At 35.2% G+C, this 16,856-nt stretch overlaps 1 protein-coding gene across 1 annotated transcript in view; it reads right to left on the reverse strand.

Annotated features, from left to right (window-relative positions):
* LOC145661489 (uncharacterized) overlaps positions 1-16,856 on the reverse strand; it is a 147,646-nt gene that overhangs the window by 60,233 nt on the left and 70,557 nt on the right. Inside the window, exons 13-14 of the mRNA XM_081726805.1 lie at positions 939-977; positions 476-511 (exon numbers count right to left, since the gene is read on the reverse strand). Of these exons, the coding sequence (XP_081582931.1) occupies positions 476-511; positions 939-977 (75 nt within the window). The remainder of the gene's footprint in view (positions 1-475; positions 512-938; positions 978-16,856) is intronic.

Consider the following 16,856-nt stretch of genomic DNA (forward strand, 5'->3'; position numbering starts at 1 on the left):
AATTTTCTCTGATCAGACTTATTTGGAAACATTCATTAATTATTAGAGTAAAAGAACATTTTAAAATAATATAAATTGTCATTTCCTAGTACTTTCCTCCTTGCAAGAGATAGATCGCTCTAGCCCATTTGCACCCTCAACCAGTGACGGATCTTGAAAGTAATTTTTTTTTTGGGGGGGGGAACATGATTACAGCGTGTGATAGGTATATAATGAGTTTACGCAAAATGTTTAAATTTCAAATTTATATTTATAGTATGTTCATTTATTTTTGGTGGTCAAAAATTTGGTTAGGCCTGTGCCCCCCTAGCCCGAGGCTAGATCCAAGACTGCCATCAAATAAGAAGTACGAACTATTCGAAATATTTGAATTGTACCTCGGTGTTACAATTCAATTTATATGATACGTCAAACAGATAACACTTCGTCTAAGAATAACAGTAGTTGTATGTTACAAGAAGATTTATGAACTTACAATTCCTTCAAGAAAGCCTCTGCGTCCGGATGGCACCTAGAGAATTGTACATAAACATTAATTTTGCAAATGACATTTCAAAATTTTATATCAAGTTCTAGAAGTAACTTCCTTTTATGTTTTAACCATGAAAGATCTTGTCATATATCATGCCTTTCTTCGTGAGATAAATTATTCCCTTTACTTTAAGTTACATTTGTCATCATTATCCTAACAGGTAAAACTCATAATTCTGTTTTACTTCCAAATCTAAAATTATAAACAGTATAATTTAATTAAACTATATATATATATATATATATATATATATATATATATATATATATATATATATATATATATATATATATATATATATACTTGAAATGTTTTTATTTTCTATTACGTTGTTCATTATTTTTCTGTTTAATATTTTCGTGTTATTAAAAACCCTGGAATTCTCGGAATTCCGAGAGATACTTACAAAATCACCACATTGAGCCAGGAGACTTCTGAGATATTCCTAAAATAAAATAGTATATAATCAATGTGTGTCATTTGTGAAATTTCCATTACACACTTTGTAATCTACATCAATATATAAATTGTGTATTAGGTGGATGAAGTGGCATCTTTTACGATTAACTTTATTTCAATAATTTTTGTAGGAATTTAAATGCCAGTGGAAAAGTACATTCTTTCATAGTATTCTAAAATTTAAGACCAAATTCTTTAACATTTGAATTATCGACTTAAATTCTCACAATCCTGTCTTAATAATAAGATATTGTGATAATATTTTTTTTAGAATTTACTTCCCTAATAATTAACTTGCTTAATAAGTGTGTTATTATATTAGTAGTTCTGATAGTGCAGGCAGAATTGCCTCAGAGAATTAATGCCGTACATATAGCATGATCATTCAAAGTGAGATCTTTTCATTTCTAAATTCCGCCGCGGGTTTCAGCAACTCTCATGGAAATAAACGAATCATAAATTTCCCTTGTTATCCAATTATAAATATCAAATTACCGTTACAGATTTTTATCGCTCTCAACTGATGGAACGAAATGAAGAGTAAACCGTCTCATATGTTCTATATTCTTTTCTCAACGGAAACAATTAAATCTAATTCAACACATTCATTTTTTTAATCCGTCAAAGAATTTTTATAGTGTTTCAATGCAGTCTCCTTATGTGTTTCAGGATACCTGCCGTGAAAAAAGTGACATCGTAAAATATGTTACTGAGTTTCTTGCCATGGCATCTTCGAAGTTATATTTCCAAATTTGTAAACCATCTTCATATAATTATTATGATATTATTTTCATTCTACTACGTACAATATACGTTATGTGTATCTACTATCAAATGAGAATACGTTTTTCATATATACCGTACCTATAATTCACTAATCATAAACTTTTGTATTGACATCTCAGTGTTAAATTTTAACTTATTCTCTATTAGCATTATGACTATTTGTGTATAATAACTTCAAATTAAATTAGTTACTAGGTATGGAATCTTCTTCAGTAACTAACTGTTTAAAAAAACGTAATCATCATTTTGTAGATAACTGATAAATAGACAAATGTTTATGATAATTATTTAGATTTGGATAATATCCTGCAACATTCTAACAATGATAGATGCACAGTATTGATTGTTTCCATGTTCCGTAACAACAATGAATAAGCTACATTTTCATTTTGATTTGGAAAATGCTTGGATAAATATTTTCCAATTTGTTTCCTACGAGGTATCGTAATCTCATATTGAACGCGAACTTTTCTCTTATTTTAGTTACCTCTTATTTTGTTAAGTAACTAATTAACACTATCACCTACAGAATCCAAAGGTTCAATGTATCATTCACAAATGCCAAACATTCATTATTTTACATAGCTAACTAGATCCAGGTCAGTTAAGTATTTCTATATCTCCAGGATCCATCTTAATATGGTCACGCCATTTTCGCTTGCGTTTATTAATGCTCGTCTTCCGATTGGATTTCTATTTACAATCCTGAAATTATTCTTTCTTTCTTAAATTCTGTGAACATGATGTGCCCACCTGAGTCTATTACATTTGAATAAAGTAAAAAGGTTGGGATCCCAATATTAGTTTCAGGATTGTATTCTCAAATATCTTCATCTGTGCCTTAGACTCAGAGTAAGCAATCTTCTTTGACAACTATACAACCCAATAAGAACGATTTTCATTTTTTTATATTATAAGCTTAAAATCTCTCGACAAAATTCGAGACAAAAACTTTTCGAAGTGAATTAAAATACGAATTCCCTTTTTTCTCTGACGTTTAATTTCGTCATGAATATTGTTTTTGTCTGTTAATAACCATAAGAGATATTTGATAGTTGTATTTGAGGGAAGAGTTATTTAATATTTTGACACATTGGCAATTTGCAGTATTACGATCTCTCAAATTTGATGCATTTACTTTGTGCGCATTTATTCCCAAACCCGAGCCCATGCAAGCATATTGTAACACTACTGAATTCTTTCAATTATTTTGTTATTGCTTTATGAGAGTTTTACGAAATAACCATACACCAGGAGTTTACAAACAGAACTGCACGTATCCCTGGCAATGCAGCTAAGATTGCCAGGGAATGTGCGAGAAATTTTAAAGATAAGATTCTACAATCGAACATATTTATAATGCAATATGCATAATTGCGTCAGCACCTTTTTCTTTAGTAACACATAGAGGACTAAGTCACTTTATCACCTCTGTTCCAAATAGGATGAGACATGATCCTTTCATCTTTCGCTTAAACGTGTATAATGCTTGTTAGAAGGACAGAAACGATCTCCAACTTTATCTCTGTAGAATAATATGACGTTTCGATAATTTGGATTTTTTGGGGGGATTCCATATTATTTGCAATTTTCTTTATCTTAATTTTATGTTATTAATTAAGGTCTATTATTTTCTAAAGTACTAAAGTACGGAGGTAAAATACATCAGATGAATATTGTTTTGACAGAAAACAGTAGGAAATTTGCTGAAAGTGTTTTCTTTGCAGCTCCTTTGTGTTAATTACATTAACTAAAATAGATTGTGTTTGAAGTTTGATTTGCAATTGATAAATTTATAACGAAAACGGGTAAGAATCGAGAATTTTATAATGCAGAATATAGTGATTCAGAATAGCAAAAACAGAGGTACATGAAATATCACTAATGCTATTACAAATATCATTAATTCTCTGGATTTATCAGTTCTGTTGTTAGTAATTAAGAAATGCCTCAGTGCGCAATTTCTCAGAAATTGTTGACATCAGATTCCGTTTTACCCAATATGTTGAAGCTACATTCAGAACGTTTGCACACCAAATAACAAGGTAAGCAAGGGAATATTTTTTTCCCATAAATCAACTGTATTGAAAGAAAAGAACAGTGCAATTATCTCGTCAAATGTCTCCTACATTAATGTCTTTCTATGACTGTAGAAATTAGCATGTCGTGTGGCACAATGCGAAAGAAAAAAACACACTAGAGTTGATGAACTGATTTTGTCAGTACATATTTGAAATACCGACGATTACGGTTGGTAAATCTACTGATAAGCAACTAGAAAGTATAACTCTGTCTGAAAGCAAATTTGATCGTCGAACAGGTGACGTTGCCGATAATATAAATCAAGAGGTATGTTGGAACGCATTTGGAAGGGTTTTCGCGATTCAGTTCGATGAGGTAACTGATACTAACAACGATGTGAAGCTCACCTGCTAAATGAAATTTATAGCGAAAGTCATAAATTCTTAGAAGATATTTTGTTCTGCGCAAAAATCGGACTGGAAAATACTACAAACGATTTGTTTGAAACTGTCGATAAGTTCATGCAATAAAACAAAGTGGTCTTTGGAAAATGTATGGGAGTATGCAGAGGTAGTGCTCCATGTTTGGATGTTAACAAGTATTGCAAGCTCTCATACGTAAGAAATCCCATTGCACTGTGGACTCACTGCAGTATAACCAAGAAATCATTTGCTTCCAGGAATCTTAGTACTGACTTAAACAACGTTCTGTAATTAGTATTATTAGTTGTGAACTGGATAAAAAGTCGAACCAAAATAGCTAGGCGCTTTATAAATGTGTGCTAATGTGGTCGCTAAGCATAGGTCTCAACCGGATTATTGCAACTGTTTTTACCGCTGCAACCAAATTTTCGGTGTTTGTAAACTAAATAGGAACTGTACTTGTATAAGGTATATCAAAATCATCCCATTGGTGAAAATGTCATCAATTCAGCCTTTTTTCAGAAGCATTCGTAGCATTATGTCATTTGTAGAAAGTAAGTGTTCTAATGTGTCCTTACAAAGGAATGATACATCCACTTGGCAGTTGTCAGGCTTTAAAAGGACACGTTTGCTTTGAAAGAGAACAATTTTAAAAGGGAACATTAGTGGCTGCTTTTCTGGAACAAGGAAGTTGTTAGAATGAACCGGCGACTAGTTAAATGAAGAAATCAAATCAGTGTTTACAGAAAACTTGACACAACTGAGTCATGATTCCATTCAATCCAGATGATACACAAAATTTGACCAGAAGAGTACATAAAGAGCTTACTGATCTTTCATCAGACAGCACATTAAGGACCAAGTTTAACATGGGTATTTGCTTTAATTTTGGAGCTCATTGAACAATGAGTTTCCTGATTAAGTAGGAAATTCTTGCGGGTAATACTTTCTTTTGCAATTTTTATTTTCAGAGCCAGATTTTTGTTCATTGTAGTGTTTAAATCCAAATATATATATACGATAATGAATCTTGAGAAACAGATGTGCACAGCTATTTTGAAATATGTCCCAAGTTGTAATATATTATGTGACACAAAGAGTCTCACACCTCACATTGACTTTGCAAGCACTGAAAAGGGCATGTTTTGTCATTTACAATCACTCCCTGCTCTTATTTCTTCAATTTTAACATAACTATCTGACTTGCCAGAGTTTATAGTTATATACAACGAGTAATTACATTAAAAGGTGTATTGGCGTGTACAATGTGAATCAACTGTTGTAATGAAATAGTGATTAACAATGAGACAAAGTCCATCGTAGTGACAGAGATTCCCTCAGGACCATAATTATGTTGTTGTCACTTTTAATTTGTTGATATGCTAAATGCGTTCAAATTTTGGCGTTTGAGTGAAGCTTCAACTGCAAGAATATTGAAAATCGCTGCCGTAGACCAAACACATAAACACATTTCAGCTCTATTTTCTGGTAGCTAAATATAATTTTCCTTAGGAGGTGATTTCTCAAACGCAAACAACATAAATTATTCAAATTTATATCTGGAGTAAATGCACAATTTCAAACGAGGGCTACAATATCGACAAGAAACTAAATTTCACCACCCATTTTTTCAAATTCAAAAAAACTTAGATTGACTGTCAATTTTAGCTTAAAACAAGTCTCACATCCACAAATAAAATGTGCATATTCAATATACAGAGTCTCCGAAAAGTCCTGCAAAGAAAGTAAAAAGCTTTAACTTTGAAACCATTTATTACATTTGTACAAATCTTTTAGTGGACTTGTAAAATAGTGTGAAAGTTTGCTTCCAAGAAATTTTTCAACGCGAAACCTCCAGCTGAGCATAATTTACGTCCAAACATTGCTGAAGACCTTTCGGGAACCCAAGAATGGCAATTTGACGTGCTTCATCCGTAACACTCCCAATCAAATCACATATCTTCTTCCGATGCCTGAACATATTTTGGTTTTTGCTTGTTAACTTCTCTATCATTTTCTTGCGAACGATATTGTGTAGCGTTGTCATTGGCACTCGCAGCTCCAAGGATCTGCGTTTCAATGATTTCTTTGGACTTCGCAACACGCTTTCCTGCACGGACTGAATCTCATCAAAACTGCTTGTTGACCTTCCGCTACGAGCCAAGTCCAAGATACTTCCGGTAGCTAGAAACTTATTTTACCATCCCTTCATACTGGAACATGCAAGTGGTTGTTTCTGATATTTTTGTCTGAATTTTCTTCCCACCAATACACCAGAATTTAACTCACAATACCAGGCTACATACTGCGCTTTCTCTTGAGTAAACACCATTCTGTCACGTTATTTGCGATTATGACGTCAACCTTTACGTCCGCTCATTGTTGCCAACAAAAAGTTAACATTTCCACTAAACATTACACACAAAATACAAAATAGTAGGTTGTACTTTCAAAGTTACAGCTTTTTACTTTTTGCAGGACGTTTGGAAGACTCTGTATGTTGAAACAATTTTTAAAGGGATTTTTTAGTGAATCGAATACTTTCACTATAGAATCATCCAATATGCTAAAATTTCAGGTTGGACCGAAGTAGGCAACAGATAAACAATGAAACAATGGAAAAAGAATACTTTAGGAGGAAGTCCAATAGTTGTGTGCCCGTAAGCTAAGGTTTGTTGTTTTCCAAATAGCGAACGCCGCAATATATTTTCGTGGAATATTATTAGAACTTTATGGTATAAAAATGACAAGTTTTCATCACGTGCTTTTCTGAACTCCGGTAACTGTCATGCTTGGTGTTCCGGAGGCTTCAAAATCTCAGCCATATCATTCTATTTTCAATGCGTTTTATTATTATGTATTATCTATTATGTGCACTTTTGAAAGAAGAACATATTTGAGATTTTTGTTCGAATATTGTCCGAAAAATATACCCAGTAGTGATTGTTTGCACACCCATTCCATGTATACATTTCTGGGTTACGTATTTCTTCCTAAAGTTGACAGAACTCTCAATTTCCTCTTCAAGCTGACATGTGTCACGCATTTCTCCGATTTAAAAGACGTGTGTGTTGAAACTTAGAGTTTCGACCGTTTCCTATGGGCCCTAACTTTATAACAATCTATTTTCCCTATAGGCACATATATAGTCTTTTATCTTATTTTGATGCACTAAATTATCTTATGTTCTGTTTGTATAGCTGATTTACTAGTTTTAATTCTATATACAGCTTACACATAATGGTAATGATGCAGCTTAAGTTATTTACGAGGGTTCACCCACTTTGATAAGAATATTTGAAGAATACCGTTGCAGCCAAAAATTAATTGGGACTTTTACAATAATCGAATGAAATTATAGTCCTATTGAGAACAATATACATGTACACCTTGTCTCAAAAAGGTTGAGCGCATTCTTTATTGGTGTTTTGAGGCAAAAATTTTCAAAGTCCAACTTCGGGTATCTTCGGGAAATAGTAAACCAGGTTCGAACCTCCAAGCCAGCCTTTGTAATCGGGAAAAAGTTTGCAGATGTGTTTTTCTTCTTTTAAATATAATAAGACTTGTTATCAAGTGTTGAAAAAAAGCAACATTGATTGAAATACTTAATGACACAATATTTCGAAACTTTGTATTAATGTCACCACATGCTTGTTTGTCATTTAGCTCTCCATACGTAATGGAACATTTAGATATGTAAACGAATCTTTCCATATGTAAAAGAATGCTCAAAGTTAAGACATAGAACATAATTATCGCCTAAGTACTAAAATAATATTCAAAGTAGAACAAAAACAGCGTCTCTAGTGGGTATGAATGTCATAATTTTCTTGAGAACCGTTATACATCGCTAAAAGTACCTTCACAGAAGTCCTTGTGTTAGCTCACTGGTAAGCTGTTGGATTTCAAATCATAATGTTGTGAGTTCGAATCTTATCTGGGTCAATGCTCTTTTAAAATTATATTTTCCGCAATGCATGAAAAATTATATAAAAGAATTACATTAAAATATATCAGTTGTATATATATAACATAATCATTGCAGAATGTAGTAATTATTATGTTTAAAATATAACATCTGAAATAGGTAGGTGTCCACAGTAGGTCTGTATTATATATATGAGAATGTTAAATACAAGTTAAGAAACTCGTTCACTAGCAATAAATAAATCATGTAGTGTATTTATTTGCAGCTATTTGTCATATAGAGGGTAATTCTCAACATTCATAATACAGCATGTCATTTATGTTCTTGAAAACTTATTCGATGCATAAACCGAAGGTTTAAACAGAGAATCCAAAGTCGCAACGCTCGCAAGAAATTCATGAACCCCAAAGGTCACGTGAGCAGACTGGAATTGTCCTTATGAAGCACGCCACAGCAGAAAGTCTTTACATAGATTTTCAATTCAATTCCTGATATATGCTTTTGCAATGTGGAAGTGGTGATGCCTTTAGTCGCTCTCTCTCGCTCGCTCGCTCACCCTCTATTTATACAGAATATAAAAGCGGATTGATGTGTGTGTTTCAACATAATTCTGATATATCTAGCGCAATTATAACTATATTTCTTACAGTCTGGAAAAGAGTACTGTCGGGATACATATCAAAAAATGCTAGAAACTGGTCGATATTAGTATCGAATCCATAGCTTCGTGGTCACTTAGGTGAATAGTTCTACTTTCAATTCAAGTCCAATTAAGTTCCCATTAGCACCCAGGGTGGTTACGTAGCGACATAAAAATATCGAAATCAACCGATATTAGAATCGAATCGTAAATTTTCAGCGCCGCTAACAGTGCCGCATTTCCCATTAGTCCACATTAGTCCACATTTCACATTAGTCCCATTGCCTAGAGGGCAATATATTTGCAGAGTGCAAAGTTTAAAACTTGAATAATATTTTAATTTTTTACGTATGAAAAAGTTAAAAATCAAGAGCAAATATACTATTTCATGAACAATCCTCTTTTACTGTTTTAATATGTATAATAATAGCGTAAGAAATCTAAAAATAATTCAGAACACGTTTCACATTTGTTATTTTTTGTTACGTAGTTCTAGCTGTAGCATGTAGTGAGTGGTATTTAAATGTAATAAATTCACTAAATAAGCATATTCGAATTAAGTTTTATTTTTAAGTTAGGGATGAAGGGGCGGAGAAATATGTAGTTATTGGGGCGCCGAGAGCAAAAGTGCGTAGAGGTGCCGAGCTTTTAAATGCAACACTGGTCGCTAAATTAATTGGTAGAAATTTTAATGTCATTTAAGACCAAATTTAGTCCTAACGGTGGCAGTATCCGTTTGCTCTCCTAGGAGAAATGAAAGGGGCTGACATCAAAATTATATATATATATATATATATATATATATATATATATATATATATATATAAAGACCGACATTAGTGTCGAATCCATAATTTTCGAGGTGGATTAGATAAAGAGTGGCACTTCAGGTGCTTAATGATATAGAAAATTAGTTTTTCTTTCTTTTTTTACGTTGGTCTACTTTTCCTTGATTTGAGACTTTCAAATTGCATCCTATTTTCTACTGAAATGTGTCTGTAAGGCAACAAAGAAATAATTATATATGATAAATTTAAATTCATTTTAATTCGGAAGTTGAGAAACACTTTGCCATTATATATCGTAAAGGTCAGATCCACCAGCATAGTAACAGAGAGGTGCTTGAGCCATTGACGGTAGAAATTCAAACTCCGGTAAGTGATAATTTCACAGTCTTGTTTTATTACAAGTGTAGCCTCTTTATTCAACGGAGAAGAGGACGTGGATCATGGGTCAGAGTTGATGTCGATGGGTCGGAGTAGGTCGCAATGGTTCAGAGTGGTTCATAGTTGGTGGTGGGTCAGAGTAGATCACGATGGATGATGGGTTAGAGTGGGCCAATGGGTCATTTGGGTGGTGGGTGATACTGGATCATGGTGGGTCGTGAATCAAATTTTCATTGACCCACACCATCTCTGGTTAAAATTGTACTAAAGATAAGAGGTACCGAAGATGCATGTCGGCTATTATGCTCAAATTTTGCACATAGATAGTACCCCACCAGAAAACAATAAATCTGAAACGGTTCACGGTATCACCTCCTAGAACTCGAGATGTAGGGTTTGTCTGATTGGCTAAATTAAGACGTCAATGATTTATCCATGAACAAGCAACTTTTTATGATCGTTTCCGTAGGGAAATCAGAAGAACACGTGCCTAGTAATCGTAATATTGATAGTTCGCGTCCACCCCGGGGTATTTGTTTTGTGTTTTTTTGACTAACCTAAATATAAACAAATCACACATATAGGCATTTTAACATATTTTGGGAGAGTAATTTTGTGGTTCGTTGTCGTTTCATCGCGTCTCTGCCGCTGGTAGTAAAGTTTTCAAAATGGAACTGGGGCCACCGCGGATTGTCGCTGCGGGGCCACCAATTTTTGGCGAGAGGTCAATAGTTGACCATCTGTAGTCCACCGACGCTTACAGCTTAGGGTAATGAACGATGTCTTTGCCTTGTAGACGTCATGACTACCGACGTCGGCAGTCAACTAGCTTTTAGTATTCCTTTACTAACCATCTATCGTTCATGTTTATACACGGTGTTGTAATAATAATAATAATAATAAAATTATTATTATTATTATTATTATTATTTGTAGTAATAGTAGTATAATTGATAATAGAATAATTATATTGTCTATGTATTGTCTAGGTAGGACTACACACAGGATTTGGTTCGTTTTAGTTTGACTCGACTCTAATCCCAGTCGAGTTGGAGGATATTTTTCGCGCCGAGTACTAGAGTAGACCTCAAAGATGTCTGTTTCGAGTCGAGTCGAGTTTCAAAGAAAAGTCGCTCGTGCCCATCCCTACTAATGAGAGCTTAATCGGAGTTAAGCGAAATCGAAAGTCACACTATTTATCTAAGCGACCCCGAAAACTATGAATTCGACACTAATACCGATCATTTTCTAGCAATCTTTTATATGTATCCCCCTCCCATTCACCATAGGTAACCCGACAGCACTCTTTTTCAGACTATAAGAAATTTGGTTATAATTACTCTAGGCCGGTGGTTCTCAATCCAATTCCTATCACGATCCCCTTTTATCACATCCTCTTGCCAGCGACCCTTTTATAATTTGTGTTTTATAATAAGCTTGTGTGGGATTTTTAACATACCTATTCCTATAATAGTAGAATCCATTTCTTGTTTATAGTGAACAGTGCCGTGGCATGGAAAATCAGCGCTCGGGGCGAGAGTATACGACGATGTCTCCGTACATATGAGTGAGGTCGACAGACTAGCTGCGAAGCGCCACCATGGTTGGCACGAAGCTCAATAAAATTTTCAAAAGTAAACTCTGCCTTTTCTTGATTTTGAGCACATTTGATTACGTTTTTCCTTCTATTTTATACATGTGCACATGCACTTTCTATAGGAATGCACGCGAGACGCGAGAAGTCTCGTCTCGTCTCGCATTTGCGATACGAGACACGAGACGAGAGTGAAAATTTTATGCGAGACGCGAGACGAGACTAAACCATGCGAGACGAGACGCTAGACGAGACTCGGTTAAGTCTCGCACGAGAAGTCTCGCGAGACTTCTCGCAGTCTCGCAACATTTATGAATTACATTTAATTGTATATTTAGTAATTTTACATTTATTGAGTTTTCTAAGTTGAGCGTTAATGCCTCCAGGAACAAAAAAGTGATTGGGGCAATAGACACTTTATGAGATTTATTATTATTCAAGGTTGATTTTCATAATTAAAGCCTTCTTTAGTTTCCAAACATCATAAAAAGCTTTGTAAATTGGAAATTTATTACACCATCGATTTAGGACTTTATTTTGCGACACAAACACATACACGTAGGCACGCACGAATACATGAACTTCTATTTTTGGTCTGAAAAGCGAATAAGACTCCCTATTGCTGCGAAATATGATATTTCTGTTGTTTCTGTCTTTTTCACATTACTACTAGCAATTAATGTTGGGGGATGGCGGGGAAATTCCCTCTCGTCAAAGTTTATCCCCGGCCCGGCTCGCAGAAATAACATGATATTTTTACATGGAATAAGTATTTTCTTTCTATATATTTATCAAAAACATCCCCCCCCTAATTCGGAAGTTTAATTCAAATACTGGTTTGGCAGGATGTCCCTATAGGTTTGGTAGGAGATGGTAGGAATGGCCCTATATCTGTCAGTAATTTTATTTTCTAGATCTGGCAGTATAAATTGAAAGCGAAAGTTGATAAAATGCGATAATCCAACATTGCTACAAGCCCGAACGAACCGAAAGAATTGGGTCGTATTGTGTTGTGAGGAGTTCTTTTGTTGTGTACAAGCGCTTTTGGTGGTATAAAAACATCTTTATACTGAAAAATCACCCTTCAAGGAAACGACCAAAACGTGTAAATGTCGATAGTGGCGACGATATTTTAGAAGAGGCAAATATTGCTGGAGACCTCTAAGCTGGAAAACAATGTTGGATCCAGCAACAATTTATGCTGGTTTTGCTGTAAATTATGCTATTAATTTGACGAAAATTAATGGTCCAGCGATCAAATTCCAGCACAACTTTTCTTTTAATTTGGAGCGGAGGGGACACAAGTTCCTATACCATATTGAACTCTAGGTTCCGTCTCCTTAGGATGTTATGAACATTCATCCCATGGAAAGCAATGGCAAACCACCATTCACCTTGCCAAGGGACTTTTAGATCAAATACCTGCCTTCGGACAGAATATCACATCATCATGCATTAACAGCCATAGAATAACACATTGCAAAATTTTGACTAGAATATATGCGAGACCATGCAAGAAAGTCTCGCGCGAGACGCGAGATGAGACTCAAAATTTTACGCGAAACGCGAGACGAGACTTCACATTTGCGAGACGAGACCTTACGCGAGACGAGACCAACGCTTGAGGTTGCGAGACGAGACGAGACTTTTCCATTTCTCGTCTCGTCTTGTCTCGCGTGCATCCCTACTTTCCTAACATGAGTAACACACTTCCTACGAAATTTGTGCCCCCTTTTTTCGGCGCCCGGCATTGACAGTGGATACAGTAACTGTACTATCTATATTCCCAACGACGAAGGTGCTGGTTCAAGATGGATGTTAAACTCCTTCTTTGAAGAGGCCATTAACGTATCTGATCTAAGCCCACAACTTCTTAACCAAATAACAGAATGATCATGCTACATGCTTATCTTCGCGACCTCCTAGGGTCCACGACTCCCAGGTTGAGAAACCCTGCTCTAGGCATACATGAGTTATGTTGGAACATACATACATACACTTTTATATGTATTAATGCAGATAAGAGAGAGATGAGAGAGAGCGATTAAGGTATTACCGCTCTCAATCTCTTCACTTTACTTTTGCGATTCGTGAGTTTCTTACGTGACAGTTTGGGGCTAGCTAGTTTTTTGTCTTGAACCACGATCCGATTTTCGATATGCTCTACCTAAATGCTGTAATGCGAATATTGAGAAGTTACCTGCGTATGAAAATAGCTGCAAATAAATACATTACATAACTTATTTATTGCTATTACACGATTTTCTTAATTTGTATTTAATATTCACATATAACATACCGACGTTCTGTCAATACCTCAAATGTTATATTTTAAAGATAAAAATTGCTTATGTCGTGAAATGATATGAATATATATATTCAACTGATATATACAACTGATGAATTGTAATGTAACTATTTTACATAATTTTCATGCATTGAGGAAAGTAGAATATCATAAAAGAATCTCATCTGAACGGGTATCGAACGCACGATTTAAACACTCGGGGGTGTACCACTGAGCTAACATGACCGCTTTTCGGAAGCTGCTTCTGAAATATAACTGAGCTCATACGTAAATTATTTTTTTCGTATGGAAATCACAATGAAGAAAAGAGAGTGTGAATATATAGTTTCGAAATATTGTATCATTAACTATTTCAATCAACTTTACTTTTTTTCTACACTTAATACCATTTCAACATGTCTTACTATATTTAACAGAAGGAAAAACATATCTATACATTTTATCCCGATTGCTAAGGTTGGCTTGGAGGTTCGAACCAGCAGCTTTAGTTTACTGTTTTCAGAAGATACCCGAAGTTGGACTTCGAAAGTGTTCGTCTCAATACAGCTATCATCATATCGCTCAATCTGTTTGGTATATGGTATATGTTTTTATACGTGTAAAGTGAGTATAACAATTCATTCTTTAAACAGCTTTTCGTATGTATTAATACTCCTTTATAAAAACTGTTTTTAATATTATTATTACGGCGCACCATTTTCAGATTTCTTTCGCGAGTCGTTGACCAAGTCGTTCCCCACAATAGGCGTGTCGTGCAATTAACCAACCACGCGTCAGGTACTAGCTTTTACCTATTGCTTCCTGCTCACAGCTCAGAACATTGGTAACTATGGATAGACGTACAGCAGTAATTACTTTATGGGAGTTGGAAGACTATTCTGCAACTGCAGCTAGCAGGGAGTAGGTGTCCCGGTCTCTACAGGAAAGCGATGGATTCGGAAATATGGTCCTACACGTCAAACTGGTAATTTACGATCTTCTGGTTGTCCGCATGTGTCAACCGAAGCCGAAGATGCGAGATTAGTAAACGAAGCCCGGCTAGACCCACTAAGGACGTCTAGACAGCTAAGGGAAGCTTCTCTTTTTCCTGGTAGTAAGCATACAGCTCTGCGAAGGATTCGTCATGCCGGGTTACGTGGCTGCGTTGCGGCCGTGAAGGAAAAACTCTCAGACGACCACAAAATTTACCGTCTCGCGTTTGCACAGGCGAATGTGGGTCGCAACTGGGAAAACGTAGTTTTCTCAGATGAATCCATATTCACAACATCAAATGAGGGACGCCGTTTTGTGTATCGCCCGAGAGGCACCCGATATGACCCTGGATGTGTTGCTGCTTGAAATCGCAGTGGCCATGTATCTATTTCATGTTGGGGTTGGATTTTCAGGCGCTGAGCAGAACAGCTTCACAGAATTGAAGGACACCTGGACAGTGCTCAGTACTTAGATATTATGAGTAATATCATGGTGCCATCTGTACGAGTATTTCAGCCTGATGGTGTAATTCAGTTCCAGCAAGACCAGTCGCCAATACATACTTCCCGTGTGGTTCAGAAATGGTTCGCAGGGCAGCCTGAGATTGATTTAATTGACTGGCCGCCTCGTGGAGCAGACCTCAATCTCATGGAAAATATGTGGGCAGAAGTGAAGAGTACTCTAAGGGATAGTTGGCCTGAGGCAGATCCACCAGAACCCAAGATGACCTGTGGCATCTTGTTTCCGAAGCATAGCTGGAGGTAGGGGAAGGAGATAAATTTGTCACCCATTTAATAGATTCCATGCTCAGAAGAATAGGGCGTGTAATAAATTCAGAAGGGTGAATTCTTTTTATTTTAGTGTTTGTTTTAAATTGATAACATAGATGTAATATTTTATGTAAGACTCCTGTAATTGGGATTCTCTTGTTGGAGTCAGCGGATTTAAATAAATAAGTATTGGACACAATATTAATGTCCCCGCCTTAACTCCCGAAAGCAGTCCTTTTCAGGGCTACCTAAACGCTTCTGAAAATATTTCTAGAAGTAAACCACTCCTTGAATTCGATTTCTGTGCAATTCTACTAAATAATAATAATAATAATAATAATAATAATAATAATAATAATAATAATAATAATAATTCTCTGCAGGCTTTGAACTCAAGACGACCTCATTAACAAGCCCGTACTCTACCAGTGAGCTAACATGAACACGCAACTCCAACCTGAAGAAACACGACTTTCAATTTCCGGTATTCCATTACACTGATGGTCATATACTTTGCAAATGTTGTATTCAACTTGGGATATTCCGCAACACATAAACAAAGCGAAAGAGAGAGAGAGAGAGAGAGAGAGAGAGAGAGAGAGAGAGAGAGAGAAATGAATATACAAAAGCATATTCAACGTATTCGAATGAGACTCTAAGTAACGATATTCCGTTCTAAAGAGAATTTGTGTTTCTTCCCGTGACGTTAAGGGGATCGGGAAAAGTTATGTGTCTTGAAGCAGGATCCGACTTTGGATACTCTGTTTACACACTTTCTATATTCGTAGGAATATACTGTATTTCACGAATGTAAATGACATGCTGTATTGAGAATATTGAGAAGTTACATCTGTATGACAAATAGCTGCAAATAAATACACTACTTAATTTATTTATTGCTATTAAACGATTTTCCTAACTTGCATTTAACATTCTCATATATAATACCGACCTACTGTGAAAATTATCTCAGATGTTATATTTTAAACATAATAATTACTACATTCTGCAATGATTATGTTATATATATACAACTGATATATTTTAATGTAATTATTTTATATAATTTTTCATGCATTGCGGAAAATATAATTTTTAAAAAAGGCATTGACCCAGATAAGATTCGAACTCATAACCTTATGATTTAAGGTCCGACAACTTACCAGTGAGCTAACACAAGGACTTCTGCTAAGGTACTTTTAGCGATGTATAAATATTCTCAAGACAATTATGACATTCATATCCACTACAAACGCT

Source organism: Thermobia domestica, chromosome 10, assembly GCF_964235325.1.
Source record: "Thermobia domestica chromosome 10, izTheDome1.hap1.1, whole genome shotgun sequence".
Lineage (NCBI taxonomy): Eukaryota > Metazoa > Arthropoda > Insecta > Zygentoma > Lepismatidae > Thermobia > Thermobia domestica.